This window comes from Sinocyclocheilus anshuiensis, unplaced genomic scaffold (assembly GCF_001515605.1).
Source record: "Sinocyclocheilus anshuiensis isolate Anshui unplaced genomic scaffold, SAMN03320099.WGS_v1.1 scaffold967, whole genome shotgun sequence".
Taxonomy (NCBI): domain Eukaryota; kingdom Metazoa; phylum Chordata; class Actinopteri; order Cypriniformes; family Cyprinidae; genus Sinocyclocheilus; species Sinocyclocheilus anshuiensis.
Window position 1 is genome coordinate 454,164 of NW_015542427.1, and position 19,918 is coordinate 474,081.

At 37.7% G+C, this 19,918-nt stretch overlaps 1 protein-coding gene across 3 annotated transcripts in view; it reads right to left on the reverse strand.

Annotated features, from left to right (window-relative positions):
- The window catches only part of LOC107693556 (protein NDRG3-like), a 71,821-nt gene that overhangs the window by 6,281 nt on the left and 45,622 nt on the right, over window positions 1-19,918 (reverse strand). For 2 of the 3 annotated variants that reach the window (XM_016492997.1, XM_016492998.1), the window contains exons 4-15: window positions 10,779-10,884; window positions 8,195-8,315; window positions 7,627-7,689; window positions 7,366-7,426; window positions 5,384-5,470; window positions 4,755-4,811; window positions 4,546-4,649; window positions 4,405-4,470; window positions 4,261-4,312; window positions 3,698-3,745; window positions 2,866-2,901; window positions 2,721-2,772 (exon numbers count right to left, since the gene is read on the reverse strand). In XM_016492997.1, the coding sequence (XP_016348483.1) occupies window positions 2,721-2,772; window positions 2,866-2,901; window positions 3,698-3,745; window positions 4,261-4,312; window positions 4,405-4,470; window positions 4,546-4,649; window positions 4,755-4,811; window positions 5,384-5,470; window positions 7,366-7,426; window positions 7,627-7,689; window positions 8,195-8,315; window positions 10,779-10,884 (853 nt within the window). Of the gene's footprint in view, window positions 1-2,720; window positions 2,773-2,865; window positions 2,902-3,697; window positions 3,746-4,260; window positions 4,313-4,404; window positions 4,471-4,545; window positions 4,650-4,754; window positions 4,812-5,383; window positions 5,471-7,365; window positions 7,427-7,626; window positions 7,690-8,194; window positions 8,316-10,778; window positions 10,885-16,144; window positions 16,477-19,918 lie in introns of those variants that run through there. The other variant, XM_016492999.1, reaches the window with a different exon arrangement.

Sequence of the window (19,918 nt, forward strand, 5' to 3'; positions counted from 1 at the left end):
CCGGAGCAGTGGGCAGCCATTTATGCTGCGGCGCCCGGGGAGCAGTTGGGGGTTCGGTGCCTTGCTCAAGGGCACCTCAGTCGTGGTATTGAAGGTGGGAGAGAGTGCTGTACATTCACTCCCCCCACCTACAATCCCTGCCGGTACGAGACTCGAACCCACAACCTTTGGGTTATGAGTCCGACTCTCTAACCATTAGGCCACGACTAACCATTAGGCCCCAAAAAAAGATGGAGACATCCAGCATGGTGTTCCGCAAAGGGAGACCAGCGAGGCCCAGAGAGAGAGGCACGGGCTGGGTTAGGTAAGGAGAGATCCTTACATTCGTGTGATCAAAAACACAGTCTAATTTAAATTTTTCGGTGAACTAACCCTTTAAAGTGGAAGTGAAGTTAAGTTAACATTATTTAGTAAAGTAATTTCCACTTTGATTAAAAAATATATAACAAACATGATTAATGTAACCATTTTAAAGAAAAAAGGTTGTTTTGTTATAGCTTTTAGAGCAAGGGCGCCGCCATCTTGCAGTACCACCGCGTGTGACGTCACGGGGTTGGTTCGCTCCGATGGCCAGTGAAGTAATAGAAGCATTTCTTTACATTTTGATCACACGAATGTTATTTTAACACACAAATAATTTGGTTTTCACCATAATTTGGATGAATATTCAACATCAAACTGTCTATATGCTAAGTTTTGATCGTGGTATCCCAAACATTGTTTTCATAATGCCAGGTAAGTTTTGATCGTGGTATCCCATTGTTTTCATAATGCCAGGCACAAGGTGATGTAACCAGACAACTCTTCATCATTCATGTTGCATTTTATTGTTATGTCAGACCATTAAGACATATGCATTACATTGACTGGTTCACCAGTTGTATGTATCATATTTTATGTTCACCTGCGAATACAATTAGCTTTCCTGCTGTTAACAGGAAAGCTAATTGTATTCGCAGGTGAACATAAAATATGATACATACAACTGGTGAACCAGTCAATGTAATGCACCTCCATTTCAAAACAAGCGTGTGTTCAAAATGTAAAGAAATGCTTCTATTACTTCACTGGCCATCGGAGCGAACCAACCCCGTGACGTCACACGCGGTGGTACTGCAAGATGGCGGCGCCCTTGCTCTAAAAGCTATAACAAAACATCCTTTTATCTTTAAAATGGTTACATTAATCATGTTTGTTATATATTTTTTAATCAAAGTGGAAATCACTTTACCAAATAATGTAAACTTGACTGACTGCTTCATTTCCACTTTAAGCTGCAAATCAGCATTTTAGAATGATTTCTGAAGGATCATGTGACACTGAAGACTGAAGAGTCCACTGAAGAGTAATGATGGTGATAATTCAGCTTTACCATCACAAAGAGAAATTACATTTTAAAATGTATTAAAATCCAATCAAATCAGTTATTTGGAAATATTTCACAATATTACAGTATCTACTGTATGTTTGACCAAATAAATGCAGCCTTGGTGAGCATAAGAGACTTCTTTCAAAAACACTCAGAAATCTTATCAGCAGCAAACTTTTGAATGGTAGTGTACTTCATTCAGGAAGAGAATCAATCATGACTATTTGACCTCATTTTTTTGGTTAATGATTTTTTTCCCCATTAATGGCTAACAAAGTCTTAAATATTGCTGCTGCTGTTTTGGGAGGCACTAACTGAAACCACAATTCACATCAGTAATATGTAGTTGTGAATTCCACTAGTATACTGGCGAATTTGAGTTAAACCCTCACTAGTGAATGCATATTTGAATTTATGATGTTTAACAAGGTGGAGGATTTTAAGAGAACTGCTGGAATTCTTTATAGATGAACTTGCCAAGACCTGTATGGAAACAAACCATTACTTTTGCATCAATGCAATAGTCCAGTGCTGCAAGTGGTTTAGAAATCACACACCTTAGAATACAGTCACACACAAAACCTTCATTTAATGTTTATATCACAGAATAAAAGTCTATTGTGAAAATAACCATATAAACATTAGACCGAGCCGAAGGAAGCTGAGGCCTTGAATACAGATTCGTGGAGGTTTGAGGTATTACATCAATAAAGTTTTCATGCTATGCAAACCACTGTTCTGTCAAAGGATCTTTTAGCGCACAATCCTGAAGATCAGAGGAGGTTTGTCACACAGGGCTCATGCCACACAGCATGCTCTTAGAGGAAGACTAGTTTACTTACACGCTGAAGAACGCAGCACTGCACAGCCACACGGGAGACAAGTCATGTGTTAGTGCAGCGGACGGCTGATCTGAGACCTGCTTTACTCGAGAATACTGGCCTTATGCTTTGTGTAGTAAAGTCAGATCAGCAGTGGATAAATTGCGCTTCTTATCAAGATTCATAACATCTGATGTCTAGTGTTCTTGCTTTGAACAGGCAGGATTTGCTCTCTCACACCTACACCCGTGAATGTGTCATATTCCTGCAGCTGTTTTAGACGTTTTGAGTTGTGTGAGTATTTATGACGTACATTATTAAACCACTGGAGACATATAGTATGTAAGTTGTTGGCCAAGGTGACATGATGCTGACATCTCTCTAACAACAAGATGCTTTCAGACAAAAATGCAAACGAGACAAAATTCATACAAACAGTGAAGGTAAATATAACTATGAGGAAGATGATACGATTAAACACTTAACATTAAAGTGGCCTATGAAAAGACAGAAAGAGGACAGATACTTACTGTAGCCCATTCCCTGGACAAAGTACTTGAAAGCCTCAGCGAGTTTACCCGGCTGAAAACAGAAAACATCCACATTTAATACAAGTCAAAAACTACATCAAACTGATGCTGTGGCAGACATAATGGTGTTGTCTTTTATTCTTACTTGGACAACTTGGGGAAGTCCACCACAATCTGCCATCTGAAGAGAGGAGGAGAGGACAATAATCAATCCATTCTGTCATACTGGAAATACAATAATTAAAAACCTCATCAGGCGTGAAAAAAAGGTCACAAAGATATGACCGCAGGGGAAGAAAATTATTAAAATATCAGCTTTAAAATGTGGATTTACAGATTATTTTAGCATGATGAGGATATAGGGGAAAACTAGCTAGACTCTATACAGTAACAGTAAAAAAAATCTCTCTCAACTTCATTGATCTCAGGCACATTCATACTGTTGTTTGTATGGAACCCATTCAATATGACTACACAATAATAATAGTATTTATTAATTTTATTACTAAAAGTAAACACACCAGTAAATATTACTATAGTTATTTTACAGTACTATTGAACAACAGTAAAAATTCAATACTCATTACTCATTACAATACTCACTGAGACAAATCTGTTGTCATTTGTTGACCGATTTATAAACAATTGTCATTACAAATTTGGAAAACAGTTGTGCATTGCGTTTGCAAATGTACATTATAAGTGACCCAAACTCTCAGCGCTTTCAGAACTGAGCCGCTCTGTGATACTGAAAACACTGGATCATGAGCTGCTTGTGTGTAAAAGAACACAGTGCCACACTTCAAGCACTGACACTTATTTCCTTTTTTGACTCAAAAACTCAACTCAAACTCATCTGATCTACACAAATCATTCAGACCATATTTTGGAACCAAAACAGCCATTTTTGCCGAAAGATGACAACTTTGCATTCCTGAATCAAAACATTGTTTTAGGGAGGGGAAAAAGTCACATGCCTTGAGTAAAGTAGTCTTGGTTGGATTTAGCCTTGAGTTGCATTCAACCTGTGGAAAAATGAATAAATTCCCACATGGTCAGTTCAGAAACATAATGAAAGGTATAGACAGATAAACTGACCAACTCTGCACTAAACCAAACTGTTTGCATTGCAGATTAATTGAAGACCCAGCATTAGTGGCTCAGTCTCACTTTAAAGTAGCCACCCTTAGGCAAACTCAGTAGTGTACTAAGTGTACATAAGCTGTTACTGTATCAAGGATTGAACTGCTGTTTTGGCCAATCAGGATCCAAGACCAGAAGCAAGCATTTTAATTGACTTTCTACAATGTATGGACATATAATTGCCATAGGCAATAAGTTATTCAGGAGTGCTTTACAACAAGCACAAGTGCATAAGACTTTATGATGCACAGCCCCTTTTAGGATGTGATGTCATTGGTACAATCTGAACAGAACATGTACGAAGAGATAATGAGCATAATGGGTCTTTTAGAAAGCACACTGTGTTCTCTCTCCTTGCCCATAGATGCAAAGGCAATGTTCTTGATTAGTCACTCACCACGGCCTCTACCGCTGGTGACGTGTCACCAACGATTAACAAGGCAGGACACCTAAACAGCAAGAGAAGAAAGACAAAGGTCTAAGGAAGAGGAGGCACCATGATTTACAAAAATATACAAAAACAGACAACCAAACAACCTACTTCAGTGTTTTGACCGTATTTTCATTAAGTCCCAGGACAGGCCTCTCAATCCCCAGATCTCGCCGACTGTGATAAGGAAACGAAACCCTTATAAAGATCAGCTCATATGACAATGATCAGTACATGAACTGAGAATGTCACCTGTTGTAGGAGTGGCAGAAGAGAGCTAGGTTGTCTTGATTGATGTCCTGAGCGATGTGCAGACGATATGTTTGAATGATCTCCTGGTTCTCCGTCAGCTCGTCCTGAGGAACAAAAACTCAGCTCATCAACAGTCTCTAAGAAAAATATTTTTGTTCGGAGTGAATTATCTCACAGATGTGGAGGTGAGTGTCATATTTAAGGCCTACCGTGCTGAAATGGTGTGCCATCACAATATCTACCAGACTGCTGGTCCATCCAGATAACTACAACAGAAACACACATTCACATTTTTAGTGAAAAGCACAATGTTTGAAGATCAAGCAAACTGCGTTCCCGGCACCTCCACTGACTTGAGCACTTTTCATTATTGTAGCATTCTGACCTGTAAGGTTATTATGAGCTTTACAACATGGGAAACTTTAAGAAGATCAACTACACTAATCTGTTGAGAAATCTGAAGTATGGAGGAATAGTTAGGGTTCGCTTTTGGCTAATAATGAAAGGATAGGATAATCTTCATTATGCATAATTGTGTATAAAGAAAAGAAAAGAAATGATAAAATAAAATTAATGGCATGCGTTGTTGATTAAACTAAAATTCAAATGCAACTAAAATGGTATCAATAAAAAAAAAGTGCCTATTACAAAAAGTTTCTTTAGCATATTTGTTTGTCACTGACCTACAGTCCACACTGTCAGAAAATAATATGCAAAAGAGGTACAACAACTTGTTCCAGGGGCAGTACGTGTATCATATTTTTATTGTCATTTAATTATTTAATAATTATCTGCACTGAATAAACATGCTAATTTGACAGTGCATTCATAATTTTACCTTAGAGGCAGCCCAGTCAATCCAGCCCTTAGCACAGGGGTCCACATTGATGAGAACCAACCCCTCCACCAGAGCAGGCTCATTCAGCTAAGAGAATGACATCACATGGATTAGTCCATCATTACAGCTCATACTGACTTTAACACAGAGCACCTACTGACTGAGAGGATTAGGTGCTTGACATGTAGCCGATCGAACAGACTAATAAGACCGATTCTTGACTTCTTGTGGTATTGCTACCTATAGACTTGTCAGGGGTCATGTGACAGTCAAACACATTGTGATTTGCCCGGGAGCACAAAATAATATCAGAAAACCTGATTTAAAAAAAAAAAAGTCAATAGTCAACATGAAATCAAAACTGATCCTATTTACCTCCTGAATACTCATTCCCAGTCTTGTATCGCATATTATTCAAAAGGTTAAAATTGTTTGTCTTCAAATTTTGTCATCAAACTGGTATAAATACTTATGCATCTGCAACATCTTTCCTTTTTGGTGGACATGCTTGTTACTGGCTAATGTTTAATTATGCTAATAGGCAAATAGCTGTTTAAAGGGATAGTTCACCCAAAAATGAAAACTGTCACCCTCATGCTGTTCCAACATATGAATGTATGAAAGAATGAAATAAAATATGTATCAATGAATGAATTTGCACAGAAGAAAGTCATATAGTTTTGGAACGAATGAAGGTCAATATATGACGGCAGAATATTTATTTTAGGTGAACTATTCCTTTAGGCATCATTATAAACTATTGTATATATTGAAACATTTATAAAATCTTGCCAATGTTCAACAGTAACTTAATACATACTACAGGAATGGGATTTGGGTTGTTGGCTGACTGAAAAACTCTCATTTGAGTCTCCATTCTAATATGTGCCACTTTACAAGGTCCAGTTCGTGACAGACAAAATCAACTTCTGGCCTATATTTTTGTCTTGTTGAATATTCTGTTTTATCACTGAAATGTGTCGATTACAGATGGCTTGAAATTGCTTTACAGGTTTGAGAAAGTCAACTTTAACCTCAGTGGTGACAAAGCAAAAACGTCAACCTATGTGACCCAAACAGGTATTGACATCAACACCTTAACCGAATTCTCAGTATGTCAATGTAGCAGAGTGCTAACTTACTGCAAGGGCTCACACTTGGTTTTAATGAAGAACTGCAGCTATAGGCAGCCATGTGAACAAATCAAATGCCTTGTTACCGTGACCGTCATGGAAAAAAAGTTCAGGTTTCACACCTCTTCTTTTTCCTCTCTGCATAAGGCTCTGCACAAGACATGCAGAAAAACGCAAGCCTTCGAGGCAGCACTATCACATGACCACACGTCTACGAACAAACATGTGACAACCAAAGTGTAATTCAAATGATTTTAAGTAGTTTACAGTGCTGAAGTTGTTCTGCAGAGCTGCGTAGGTGTGTGTTTGTTCAAATCGGCCGTCATCACAGAACCCGATGAGCAAGTGGCAGAAATATGATGAACGTGCAATGCAAGCCGTTGGAAGGGTGAAAGTGTGAGGTGCTGGACTGAAGTAATGGAGTCAGTAGTGAAAGACAGCCATGGAAAGCCACATTCTTTAGTTAATTTGAGAAAAATACCCTTTATCACTTTATACCTTGATAATAACCAGCAGGAAACATGAGAGTGAGTGTGTTTTTATCGTCAGCGTTCATGTTTGTGCGTAGATGGTGAATAAGAGCTTTGTGTAGGGTGAGAGTGTGAATGCATGTGTGAACTATCAACCTCAGATGAGGTGTGGGGGATTTATTGAAGACTGAGGACAGATGGTTTTACTGCAGACGGACTTCAATGATCTTCACCTCTGATGACCTGAACTTCAGTCAGATGCTCAATTAAACATCTAATGGCTCGTTTCCACAAGATACTCCATCTAATGGTTAGATATTACAACATACAATGACTGATCGGTCATTATAGCAAAATAAAAGGGAAGATATTTACTTACAGCCAGCCTAGTGAGGATATAAGCTCCTGCGCCCACACCGATACCAATCATACTGTTGATTCTGTTAATTAAAGCACAATTATTCATATTGCTTATTAACCGGCATACATTCTGAGAAGAAATGCGCAAATTATTTGAGGCTTTAATAGATTCCATCATGATTTCTTGAACATGTGGCATTTATTTTTATTTCATTGTACTGAATTAGGGATCATGTTATGACATGAACTTCAGTACAGACTGATTGAGGTTTGGACTCACTTTAGCTGGGTCAGAACTGAGGGCAGCATCTCGGCAAGCTCATCCATGGTTGGGTACTGGTACCTGAGGGAAAGAAAAGGAAGACAAAAGTGACAAATTAGTCTAGCTTAAATTATTATAAGTAAGTGTGAAAACACTGTATCAGCAGTGGTGGAATAGAGGGTGCCTCAGTGAACTGCTTAACATGCTGTCTATGATTACAGAACAGTTAATGTTAGAACTGGTTAATGCTGCTGCTACTAATGCTTTTCTCCTTTTGAAAGTCGTGAAAGCACTATAGTGGAGCTTTTCTTTTGCTATTTAAGCAAATGGGAAGTAAAAAAAAAAAAAAAAAAAAAAAAACCACATCTCCCATTCACTGCTATAGACGCTTTCCCAACTATGACGATTTACGCTTCTGAGAAATGTGGAAGAAGGTCGATTATGGTTACATTCGCAGCAGTTTTGGACATTAATGTCAATTTGAACATTAAGAATATAGTAATGATAATCAAAAATGCTGTCTATGTTGGCACCTCACTAGACTTTGAGACACAGCCAGAGTTATTTCTTCAGTAGTCAGTTTTACCCGGTGGGGAAAGGAGGGGCAGATTCATGCTGGCCTGGAGCATCAACATGGACCACAGCAAAGTGCTGGGTGATCTCCTGCATGTCCTCGAAGTTAAACAGTGTGTTGAAACATGACTTATCTGCATCGCAAGAGAAAAACAAGACACTTCTCAAACACGTTTTTCATAAATCATTATCAAAGAGAAAAATGGTACCCTGCATACTTTGCACACATACACAAAAAAAAAAAAAAACACCACTACTGTGCCTGGTCTCTATTACTGTGACCTGTTTTTATGTAAAATTGTAAGGGCTAATGCTGTTTGCACTGTTCACTCAGTATTCACACATGCACTTTATGTAGTCTTGTGTAGTCTGCGCATAAATGTTCAAGCCTATTTTAGTTCTTATTTTTAGTTCCTTTCGTTTTAGCTTTTATTTAACACTTTTGTTTAGTCTATTTAATATAATTTAATTAATGTACGGTTTAGTTTTGTAGTCCCTTGTTGTCTTTTGTAGCACAATGGTCCTGGAGGAACGCAGTTTCGTTTAGCTGTGTACAAGCTGTATAGAGTTGAAATGATAATAAAGCCAATCTGACTCTAGATAAAAATCCAAAATTAACTAAAAAAAATGAACAGATCCCGCATTGCACCTAAACTTGGGTTCAACATAACTTTCTGTCCACATATTTTAACTACTGTTTTCTCTAGACCTGATTAACCACCATCTGTGCCCTGCAAATCAGTTTTCTGGCTGGAAGTTGAAGAAAGAAAGACTCTTTGAGAGATTTTGATAAAAATGTGCAGTGTTGATGTGAGTGCTGAAATCTCATAGGTCCTGTAACACATTTGATGAGGAATGAACTTGGCTAACTGTTATGGCATATATAGTATGAATGTGTGTTATATTAATGCAATCCAGATGTACTACATCAGTCGTATTGTCATTGTCATGTGACCTAGAGCGTCAATTGCGTCACCTTACGGTCATTCACTGGCCATCAACTCCTCTACCGTGTCTATTGAAAGCACACTTCAGAATCTCGGCAACAGAAGAACTGTTAGTTATCCAGGTGAGTTTTTCGTCTGTTATATAGTAGGGAATAGTGGTCGATCGATATATCGCCAAGGCTGATATATCGGCCGATATTTGGCGTATTCCAAATATCGGGACCAGCTGATAAATTTTTCTGTTTGCCCGATGTGTTTGAAGCAGGACTTTTATTTTGATGGCACCGAGAACAGCACCGCCTGAGCAAACAGCACTCACATTTTCCCTCTTTGCTGTTTGCTGTCGCCGTTTAACAGTTCTGTCTAATTCGGATAGAAGTCCGTCTAATAATCAGACAGAACTGTTAAACAAATTAATTAAAAGGTGTACAATAAAGTATTATAACGATTGCTTTTATATTATTAGTAATAGAAAGGCAAACATTATAATACTTTCTTGTTTACCGTCAGCATTCAGCAAATATGCATTTATATAATTTAAACAAATCTTTGAATGTCTAAAATATTTAATTTCACAAACCTCGCAGACTTAGTTGAATCCAGCTGTGAGATCTTGTGAAGTGTGCATTTGTATCCTGCATGATCGCGTGTGCTCCGCGTGACGGTCGGTCCGTGCGAATTGAATGCGGAGAGGAGGAGAGTTCAGCTTCACTGAAGATGCGCGATCGACAAACTTTAAACTCACGATGCTGCACTTTATTCATTTGCCCACTGTCATATTCATGTCATTTTCACTGTGTGCTATATGTAAAATGAGTGTTACCTAGACTTTATTTGAAAAATATGATTCCCAATGCACACAAATTGCCCAGTTTACAGAGTGCTCTGTTGATTACAGTGTTTACTTCCTTTTTATTTATATCTTTTTTTAAATATTTCTTTATTTGTGAAAAATACTAAGATAAATAATACGATTACAAAACCAAGAAGTTGTCATCTAAATTATAAGTATGTTTATTACACTTTTTAAAATTCGTTTTCAAATGATTTCAAATGTCTTGCATATTAATTAAAATAAATAAAAAATTATATATATACACACAAATATATATATACAGTGGGTACGGAAAGTATTCAGACCCCCTTCAATTTTTCACTCTTTGTTATCTTTGTTATAGTTTTTCTTTTTTAATAAATCTGCAAAAATGTCAACGATTCTGTGTTTTTCTGTCAATATGGGGTGCTGTGTGTACATTAATGAGGAAAAAAAATTAACTTAAATGATTTTAGCAAATGGCTGCAATATAACAAAGAGTGAAAAATTGAAGGGGGTTTGAATACTTTCCGTACCCACTGTATATATAATATAACTATATATATATATACACATACTTATATCGGCTTTATAGCGGCCATCTGCCACCCTGCTTTCTAAGATATTGGAAACGGCATCGGTTGTCAAAAAACAATATTGGTTGACCACTAACAGGGAAGTAGGCATATTTAGACAAAGGGTTGGTGTTTCTCCAGGAACAGGGTTGAGAAACACTCATATAAACCACCCATCCCTCTCCTCTTCAAGAAGGTGTGCTCTATAGTGATAAATTTTGCACTGACAGACAGGAACTTTGAATATATGGAGCGACTTACGGTTGAGTCCAATGTCATGATAGGTGAGAATGACCGGTCTGTTGCCTTTAGGAGTCCCTCTCAAAGTCACATGAAGGACACCGTGAGGAGTCTCAGTGTCATGCTCCTGCAACCAATCAGATGTGAATTAATAATAGAACTGTTTCAGCATAGAGCTCTATGAAATCATTCCTGCAATGTCTGCATGAATTCACAAATGGCCGTTAAACTTATTCTTACAAGGAAATATCTGCTCAGCACATTTCTAAATCAAGTGAAGGCTCATGATTAACTCAAAGGTTTCTTTTAGCCTGTTTCCAAATAAACGCAGGTCAACGTCAGCTTCAATCACCCCCTTGTATTTCACCGTGGTGTAGGTTTTGACCCACCCTTGATGTTGTTTGTTGTTGCACATCACCACAACAACCACAGCATTACACGTCAAAGTAAAAAATATCACCTCGGAAGAAATGGACACCTCAGCTACAAGACAACACAAACAGGATGAGGCTTGAACCACAAGAATGAGGTGAGAGGCTAACGGCATTAATCTCAGCCTCCTAAGGAGAGAAGAGCAGCAGGTCCGGCTCTAATCTCATTCCACACACAGCGTGAGGTTTCATTATCCTGGACCAAAAGAACCAAAAGCGGCTCTGACCTGCACCAGAGGAGAAGGACATTGTTTTGATGCAAACCTGCAGACTCCACACGCGCACACTCACAGACACACAAAAGACTATAATGACCTTAACCGAAGACACAGCATGCACGTTCGTTAATAGCAGGAAACCATTTATCTTTTCTCTCAACAAAGTAAAGTCTCTGATAGTGATATCTTAAGCAGAAGATCTAGAAATCATGCTAGCAGCTGACACCTGAAGCAAACCACAGCAGCACCCACTGAAGGCAGCAGATTTAAAAATAGACGAGGCGGTTATGTTTGAGTGTGCACACACATATTGCTCTCCCTGACATCTCATGTTAGGTGACTGTTGTGTGATCTCTTGATGTACCATTCAAACAGTCTCCACAAACAGGTGTTTCTACAGTGCTGCCATTTCTACACTGGACGTGAGCGACACACTGTGACATGACCAAACGTGATCACTCCCCTTTATAATCAAAGCTGTCTACAATGGAAACAGCCGTTGCAACGCTCCATCAGTTGGTGGACGCCCGGTTTCTATTTGACATGCTGCACAGCTACTTTTCCATCTGAAATAAAGGTTTTGTCTCAAAAAAAGCTTTTGTGAATTGACTGCTATGGATTTTATATGTTTCTATACTTATTGTTGTTACGCTAAATGCTTAAAGCTTCTGGCCTATTAATTTGTGGTCGGTAACATTTTTAAAGGTTTTGAAAGAAGTCTCTTATGCTTACTGAGGCTGAATTTATTTGATCAGAAATAGATAGTAAGAGTAAAAACACTAATTTTGTGAAATATTATTACAATTAAAAAAAAAAAGATTTCCTGTGATGCAAAGCTGAAGTCTTCAGTGTCACTTGAGCATTCAGAAATCATTCTAATATGCTGATTTGCTGCTCAAGAAACTTATGCTTCTTAGTATCTTAAACTTCTTAGTATCAATGTTGAAAACAGTTGTGCTGCCTCTTTTTTTTTTTTTTTTCAGGATAACTTGAATAGAAATATCAATAGAATTTGAATTTGAAATCTTTTGCAACATTATAAATGTCTTTATTTTGTCATTTTATTACATTTGAGCAATTTAATGCATTCTTTCTAAATAAAATGATTAATTACATATAACCAAGCAAATTAAATCACAAGTCAAAAGTACTTAAAACAGAAACAATATATTCACTTCTGACACTGCATGGCCACTTTCTATTGGTCTTTTTTTCCTCTTAATCCAAGAACATACAGTAACAAAATGACTCTGTTACCAAGACAACACCACACCACAGCAGCAGGACACAAATGGAAAAGCAGGCAGCTTGGATCGAGCTAAAGGTAGATGTGCCTGAGGGTGGCTCAGAAATGTGTCAGGGATCTGTCAGAGACGGCAGTGCTCTGATAAAGATGGAAGAAAGAGAACAAGGTGAACTTGATAAAGAGGTTGGGTGGGTCGCAGAAAAAAGCCAAGTCTATAAACAGTGGAGGCAAAAGCAGCTATTAAGTTTGGGAAGTTAGTACACCTGCGCACAAATTCTGCAAGGCATTTTTTTTAAAGGTCTGTTCAAAAGTGAAACAGTAAGGATGTGATTTAAATGGGAAATGTGACAATCCTGAAGTTACGGTCTACATAATCAAGTCAATTAATTTTAGAAACTGAAGATGTACGTGGCTTCGAGAAAAGTAAATTCTGGTTTCACTTTTCTCAAAAAGTTGCTTGACACAGTAAAGAAATTGTATTATTATTAATCATATTTTTATTATTAATCATTTTGTTAAATATATTAGACTACTGTATATTACGAAGCACATATTATTATTATTACTTTTATGCAGCTGGCAGCTTTTACATTGCATACAGATTACATTGCATGCATATACAGCTATACATTATCAGTTCATGATTGTATTTTGCTGTTGAAGTACAGGAAAATATTATTATTATTATTATTATCTGAAGAAGACGGATTTGTGATGTCAGCCAAAAGCAAAGTTGCTTAAAGGTGCCATAGAATGCAAAAATCACTTTTATAAGGTGTTTGAACACAGTTGTGTGGCCGCAGTGTGTGAAAACAACCAGCCTATAATGGTAAAAATCCACCCACTCATTGTTTTATAATCCCAATAAATCATAAACAGTCTCTCCACACCAGCAGTTCCAGATTTCTCACTACTATGACATCATACTCGGGGGAAGTCCCGCCCATTTGTGACGCTCTCTGCCCTATTAGCATATACACAGCCCTGAGTGAGAAGCAGCGGTCCGCCATTACTGTTTTCTTGCTGTAGCTGCTGGAGGTACAATGTCAGCGCCAAAGGTCCATTAAAAGTGTTGTGTGTTGGGATGCACCAACGAACATAGGAGTCTCCATAGACCACTGTGGACACGGAGGTTGAATTTCATTTTCGAAGGAAATGTCCTGGGAAAAAAATGTTTGTGCTAACATTTTACGCCGGACTGCCTCACAAACGAGGGTCACTTCAGCGCTAGAGTTGATCCAGACTCCAGACACAGTAAGCATTACGCCTCATATTTTGTTTTCCAAAAGAGCTTCTTGGCTCTCTGTAAGGCTAATGTTGCTAAAGCTACCATTGTCTCTGCCTGTTTTCACTAATGCTGCCTTCACGCGCTACCAGAATGATCGTAAATAGGAATGTGGTAGTTAAAAATTGCATTTGGAAGCAATGTGAGGTCAGTAACACGGTCACCACGAGCATGAACTCTTGAAGCTCCGCACTCTTCTGAAAAGGGAGGCGGGAGCACCAGCTCATTTTCATTTAAAGGGGACAAACACAAAAAAACAGTGCGTTTTGGCTCATACCCTAAAAGTGGCAATTTCAACAAGCTATAAAAATTATCTGTGGGGTATTTTCAGATAAAGCTTCACATACACACTCTGGGGACATCAGATAATAATTTAAAATATTGTATCAATGTATTCTATGGCACCTTTAAAATGTAGAGCATTATTAAAAATATTATTTATATATTTATAATGTGCACAACAAAACCTGGAATGTGTGTCTAGGGATGCAACGATTATAGATTTTGTTGGTACGGTTATTGTCTGAGGAATAATCACGGTTTTACGATTATGACGATTATTATGCATTTATTAATTTCCCAACATTACTAATGTATAAAATCACATGAACACTCTTTAGATATTAAAGTGTTATTTATTGCTGGCTTTTGAAACAGAAATAACACGGTAACCAACAATACAGCACAAAATAATAATATACAAAAGACAAACAAAAGTCCATCTCTCCCATTGGAATTAAAAAAGGTGACCTCTGCTCTGTAAACATCCATGACAGTATTTCTCTTTTGAAAATAACAAATGGAAATAGATCACAAAAGCATTTAATGTTTTCAGTTTGTACATTCTTTACATTTCTTTTGGACCTGGGGTAGAGAATTTGGAAACATGAACAAACATCTTTCTGATCTGAAGCAGGTAGAATGCTGAGCTAACGAGCTGTAGCTTCGCGTCAGGTGGTTCTTACCTTCACGTCGTGCATTAAAATCGTTCTATGTACAGCTAGCCGTGCATTATCCCTTATGTATTCGCTCTTTAGCAGCAGTTTTTTACAGCAATATTTAAATGACACCCTGGTCATTCTTGGTGTACCCAAAATGGTCCCACACTATCGACAGGCATTTCTCTGGTGGAAATAAAGCTTCGCTGTTTGGTCCCTCTGTCACAGTTAATCTAATGCATGTAGTAGCCTCCGTGCCTCTGATAAGCACGTCATTTTAAGCTGGTGCACCGCTAGTGTAACTTTGTTTTCGTTTTGCGCAAGCTGCAAAAGTTCCGTTCCGTGTAACAGAACACTCGGTTTAGCGGAACCTTTACGATTAATTAACCGTGACGTTTTAAAGCGCGGTTAATCGCGAAACCGGTTAATCGCTGCATCCCTATGTGTCAAGTAAATTAATTATATTATATATGCATTATTAATTATATATTATGCTATAGCACAACACATATACATTATTATCAGTGGTAGTAGTAGTAGTAACACTTCACAATATGGTCTCATTTGTTAATTTAATATGTATATGTAGTAAATGCTGAACTTAATATAAACTAAGATGAATAAATGCTGTATAAAGTATTGTTTGTTAACTAATATAGCTAACTAATGTTAACAAATGAAACTATATTGTAAAGTGTTACCTTATTATTATTATCATCATTTCTTTACATTTATGTATTTCTTTATTGTCTGCATTTGGCAGATGCTGTGTTAGCGCCATGCTCTGCTGTTTGTAATAATAATAATAATAATAATAATTATAATTATTATTATTATTAGCAACAAGAGGGGGTGCAATTTACATCAAGGGACACATTTTTTTTGGAAAGTCCTTGTTCCCTCTTTTTAAGACATTGCTTACCCAAAAAGGTCTGGATGTGAGACAAACTACTAAAATGCACCATAAATTGGGAATCATACAGCATGCTGTATGACTATATCACTGTCATCACCCTCACACACATACACTCAAAGGCCTCCCTTTGACACTTACAGACACACGACAGCACACACATACGTAAAGATCCATCAGACAAAAGGCAGATAACGCCCATCCTTCACCCACACTACCTACGACACAAACTCCATCAGCACTCACGCACAGACCTGAGAGCGTGAGCAGTTCACGTATGCAAAGTTCCCGCTGCTGCTTCAGGGGGAAAGCAACAGGCTACTCCGACACAAAACAGTCTTTCTGTTAACACTCACCACACCGCTCACTGCACAGGAACCCTGGTTGATGTCCAGCACTGCCGTCATGTTTCATCCAGTGATCACAGAACAGACGCTTTCTCCGGTTCCCTCTTCTCACTCTCCTCAGAGAGAGGGGCGGTGGCACGAGGTAAGGGAGGGGACAGCTGCGATTAACAGAAACAAGACAGACGCCAGGGCAGCCTGTCGCTTTGAACGCCCACCAATAACAAATAAAAGCCTTTTTCCTCCTCAGTAGAAGCCGACATTGGTAAAATGAGAGGATAAGAGAGGGATCCAAAGCAAAGCAGACATATAAATGCCTAGAGATTGTGTTTGAGAGAGAGGAGGGCACTCGAGCTGCTCTAATTGGATTTACAGGGTCAGAGGGGGTGGGGTGTGTAAAACTCAGCTTCTGTCTCAGCGTGTGAGTTGATAGGAGTGATTATTGGGAAATGTAATTAATAGATATGGATAAATCCATCCAAAAGTGAATGGAACATGCGGTAACATCCAAGCTGCTGTTGCCATAGTGACAGGCATGGACAACTCATGTGGCGACAATACATGGATGAATATTTCCAAATGTCTCCGCTATTGTGGTTCAAGACAGAACATGTGAAAGGAGAGGATATTAGAGGCTCTGCTGTGGGAAATGTTATCGTCTGCCACAGTGTTAGTTTCGTAACCCTAGGCTTAACCTCCGCTGGTTTTCCTGTCCGGAGAGTGCAGCCTGGCTGCTGTGCTGGGGAACTGTGAGGAGGAATACTATTTCTGGTTTGCATCAGGGGGTTACAATGACATTTTTAGGCACAATATCACTCTCTACAATGACAAAAGTTCCCAACATGTTTAGGAGAATTATAATTTTAAGTTTCACGTGGAACAGGTTACTTTTGACTAACACATTGTGAAAAGACATGCTTAATTGTGTTTAATGTGCACTTGCACTGTACAAGTACAAAGCCACTTAAGCGAACTTTAATGACTTTAAACTACGTAGTACTCTTTAATTCACGTGTTAATCTTTTGTCATGCTTTAAACGAGTACGCTTATTTTGATGTGTTGACTAACATACTAAACCAATTAGTATGTTAAATTTAATATATTTTAATTGTACTAAATGACAACTCCATTGCTATAAATGTGTAATTAGAAATTTAGAAATTACATTAAAATACATTTTAGTTCAGCATAAGTAAAGTAATTGTCAGTAAATTTAACCATTTTATAGGGATAATAAAAGTCATTAAAATTTAAATATAAAGATTCCTTAAAAAGCACTCTAAAGTTAAATTTAATTTATTTTAATTTAATTGCAATTAACATGCAATTAAACTGTCCGAAAACATTGCATTAAGTTCACACTTAAGTATATTCTTTTAAAAGCACAATACTTCCATAATAAGTACTCTTTTTAAACGCTTTTCACAAGGGCACTCTTTAAAAATTGCATACCAATTAATCAAGTCTCGATGAGACAGACTTTTGTCTTGGCCAGAAAAAAACTGGCCAAAGCTGGTAAATCTCCAAACATGAAGCGACCAACAAGAGCGTATTTTTGTTTTTATGTGCTGTTTATAGGTGGGCAAATCTGAAATAGATAACAGTACAACAATAGTTTGTGGAGTAATAAACTGCCTCCAAATAACCGCACAGCTGTCTCCTGAACAGGGGCGTCTTAAGATAACCAGAGGCCCCTGGGCTACATACAGCATATTACAGTAGGCCCCCCTTCTTTTTTTCAGCTTCCTGACAATTATTTGTGTCAAATTTCTAATTTTTTCGTTGATTTGCCAGTTAACATTTACAACACTGTTCTGTGTAAAATGTGAATATAAGTGAATAGGCAAATTCACTCTTTGCCAGAAGGTGGCGTTTATAGAACAGCAGAATTATAGCCTTTACATCAAGTAAACACGACATAACACAGGCATATGGAGGTAATGTGAAAAGAAAATGCCATCAAACTTTCCTGGCCGAAATGTGAGTTTATAGGTATGACTTACGTGCTCGTGTTTAATTAATTAAATCATACCCATTTAAAGTTTAATGATCACATTTAAGCAGTACGATTCCCGTTTTTCTGTCCTCGGATTTAAAATTGAGACTTTGAAGCAGCACCTCTGATGGAACACAGTGACTGAATCTAAAACCTTCAGCTGACACACAGATTATATCACGATTCCACACAGTTACTGAACTCGCACTGTCCTTTCACACAGCAGTCTTCTTGTTAATCTGCACATTAACAAAGACATGTACATAGAGTAGCTCTCATACTAGGCTTCTTTACTAGCGCATTATGCATTCCGCTCATAGTACATCGGTGGAACCTACCAAATATACAAACTGTGTGGGGGAAACCTAAACTGAACCATTCATTATATACTACAAGCAGGGTGTTCGCTGAAAATGTGTGTGTGAGCTTGTTTACAGAATGCTGTTGTCACTGCTGAAAACTCCTATATACACAAATAATTATTCGAAAAATAGAATTTTTCAAATACAGTAGAATACAGTAGGCTGCAACAAACGATTATTTTGATAATCGATTAATCTAACGATTTTTAGAAAGATTAATCGACTAATCATTGATTATTTATCTGATTAATCAGTAGACATTTATTGATTATTCAGCTATTGCAATTAGTTAAAATATTGAGTTATACATATTCTAACAAATAAATTAAGGTAATCACTTCAGCTTTTGAAAGTCATATTATGTAATTACAGTTATACAATTAATTTATACAAATAAATATATTTGGCACACAAAATGAGATGGCAGAGAAACTCTCTCATTCACCATTTAATTAGCTATATGAAAAAGTAGCTGAATGACACATCATTCTGCATAAAATCTCTTTTTAAGTCATATGGATATGAAACAAAATAAAGGTAAGTGATAAGACGTTTTATTTTTGGATAAACTATTTTATTCACAACATAATCTCTCTTAAAATACCTTATAGGGTTATGATAATCAAAACAGTCCTCAGCTAGATCAAGCTTTGATCTCTGCAAACCAAACTGTAACTTTAATTAAATGTTTTTTCCCCACTAATACAATTTTTTATCATTAGCTAGCTCCACACTGGAGAGCTGCTTTATAACAGAAAATCAAGTTGTATTTCTAACTGAAAGCGACACGGACTCTGGTTTTTCATGTTTAAAACGAAGCAGTCAAGCGACTGTAAAGCTGCTTGATTTAAGGCTATCTATTGCGTAAAGTACTAGATAAATAAAGTAGTGCTGTCAATCGATTAAAAAAAATAACTAATTAATCGCACATTTCTCTGAAATTAATCGCGATTAATCCCACCTAATATTAACGTTTTTAAATATACTTTTAAATTGCAATAATTTCACATTCAATCTTCAAATTAATGTACAAACAACAAAGACGGTATATTTTTTAATATTTGTTTAATGGGCCGCTAATCTCGCTTACATTGCTAATACTCTATTCACACACATTACCATTGTTTTCCTCACTGTTACTTGCTTTAATGGCGGATGTGTGTCTACCTTTGAGTGCAGGTGAGGACACGTTGCACCGAATGCAGCTCGAGCTGGAGGCCGTGGAGAAGCAGACCCGCGACCTGGTGGAGAGGAAGACCCAGCTGAGAGAGCGGAGAGCCGTGCTGGAAACATCCCAGGCTGACGCTCACAAGCCCGAGGTAAGCATACAGCATGCTGCTAACTCTCCCACCACCTCTACGCCATGTGTTTCTCTGCACAGGCCCGGTGCACCCAGGACGCGATCTTCCCAGATGTCCTTCACTCTG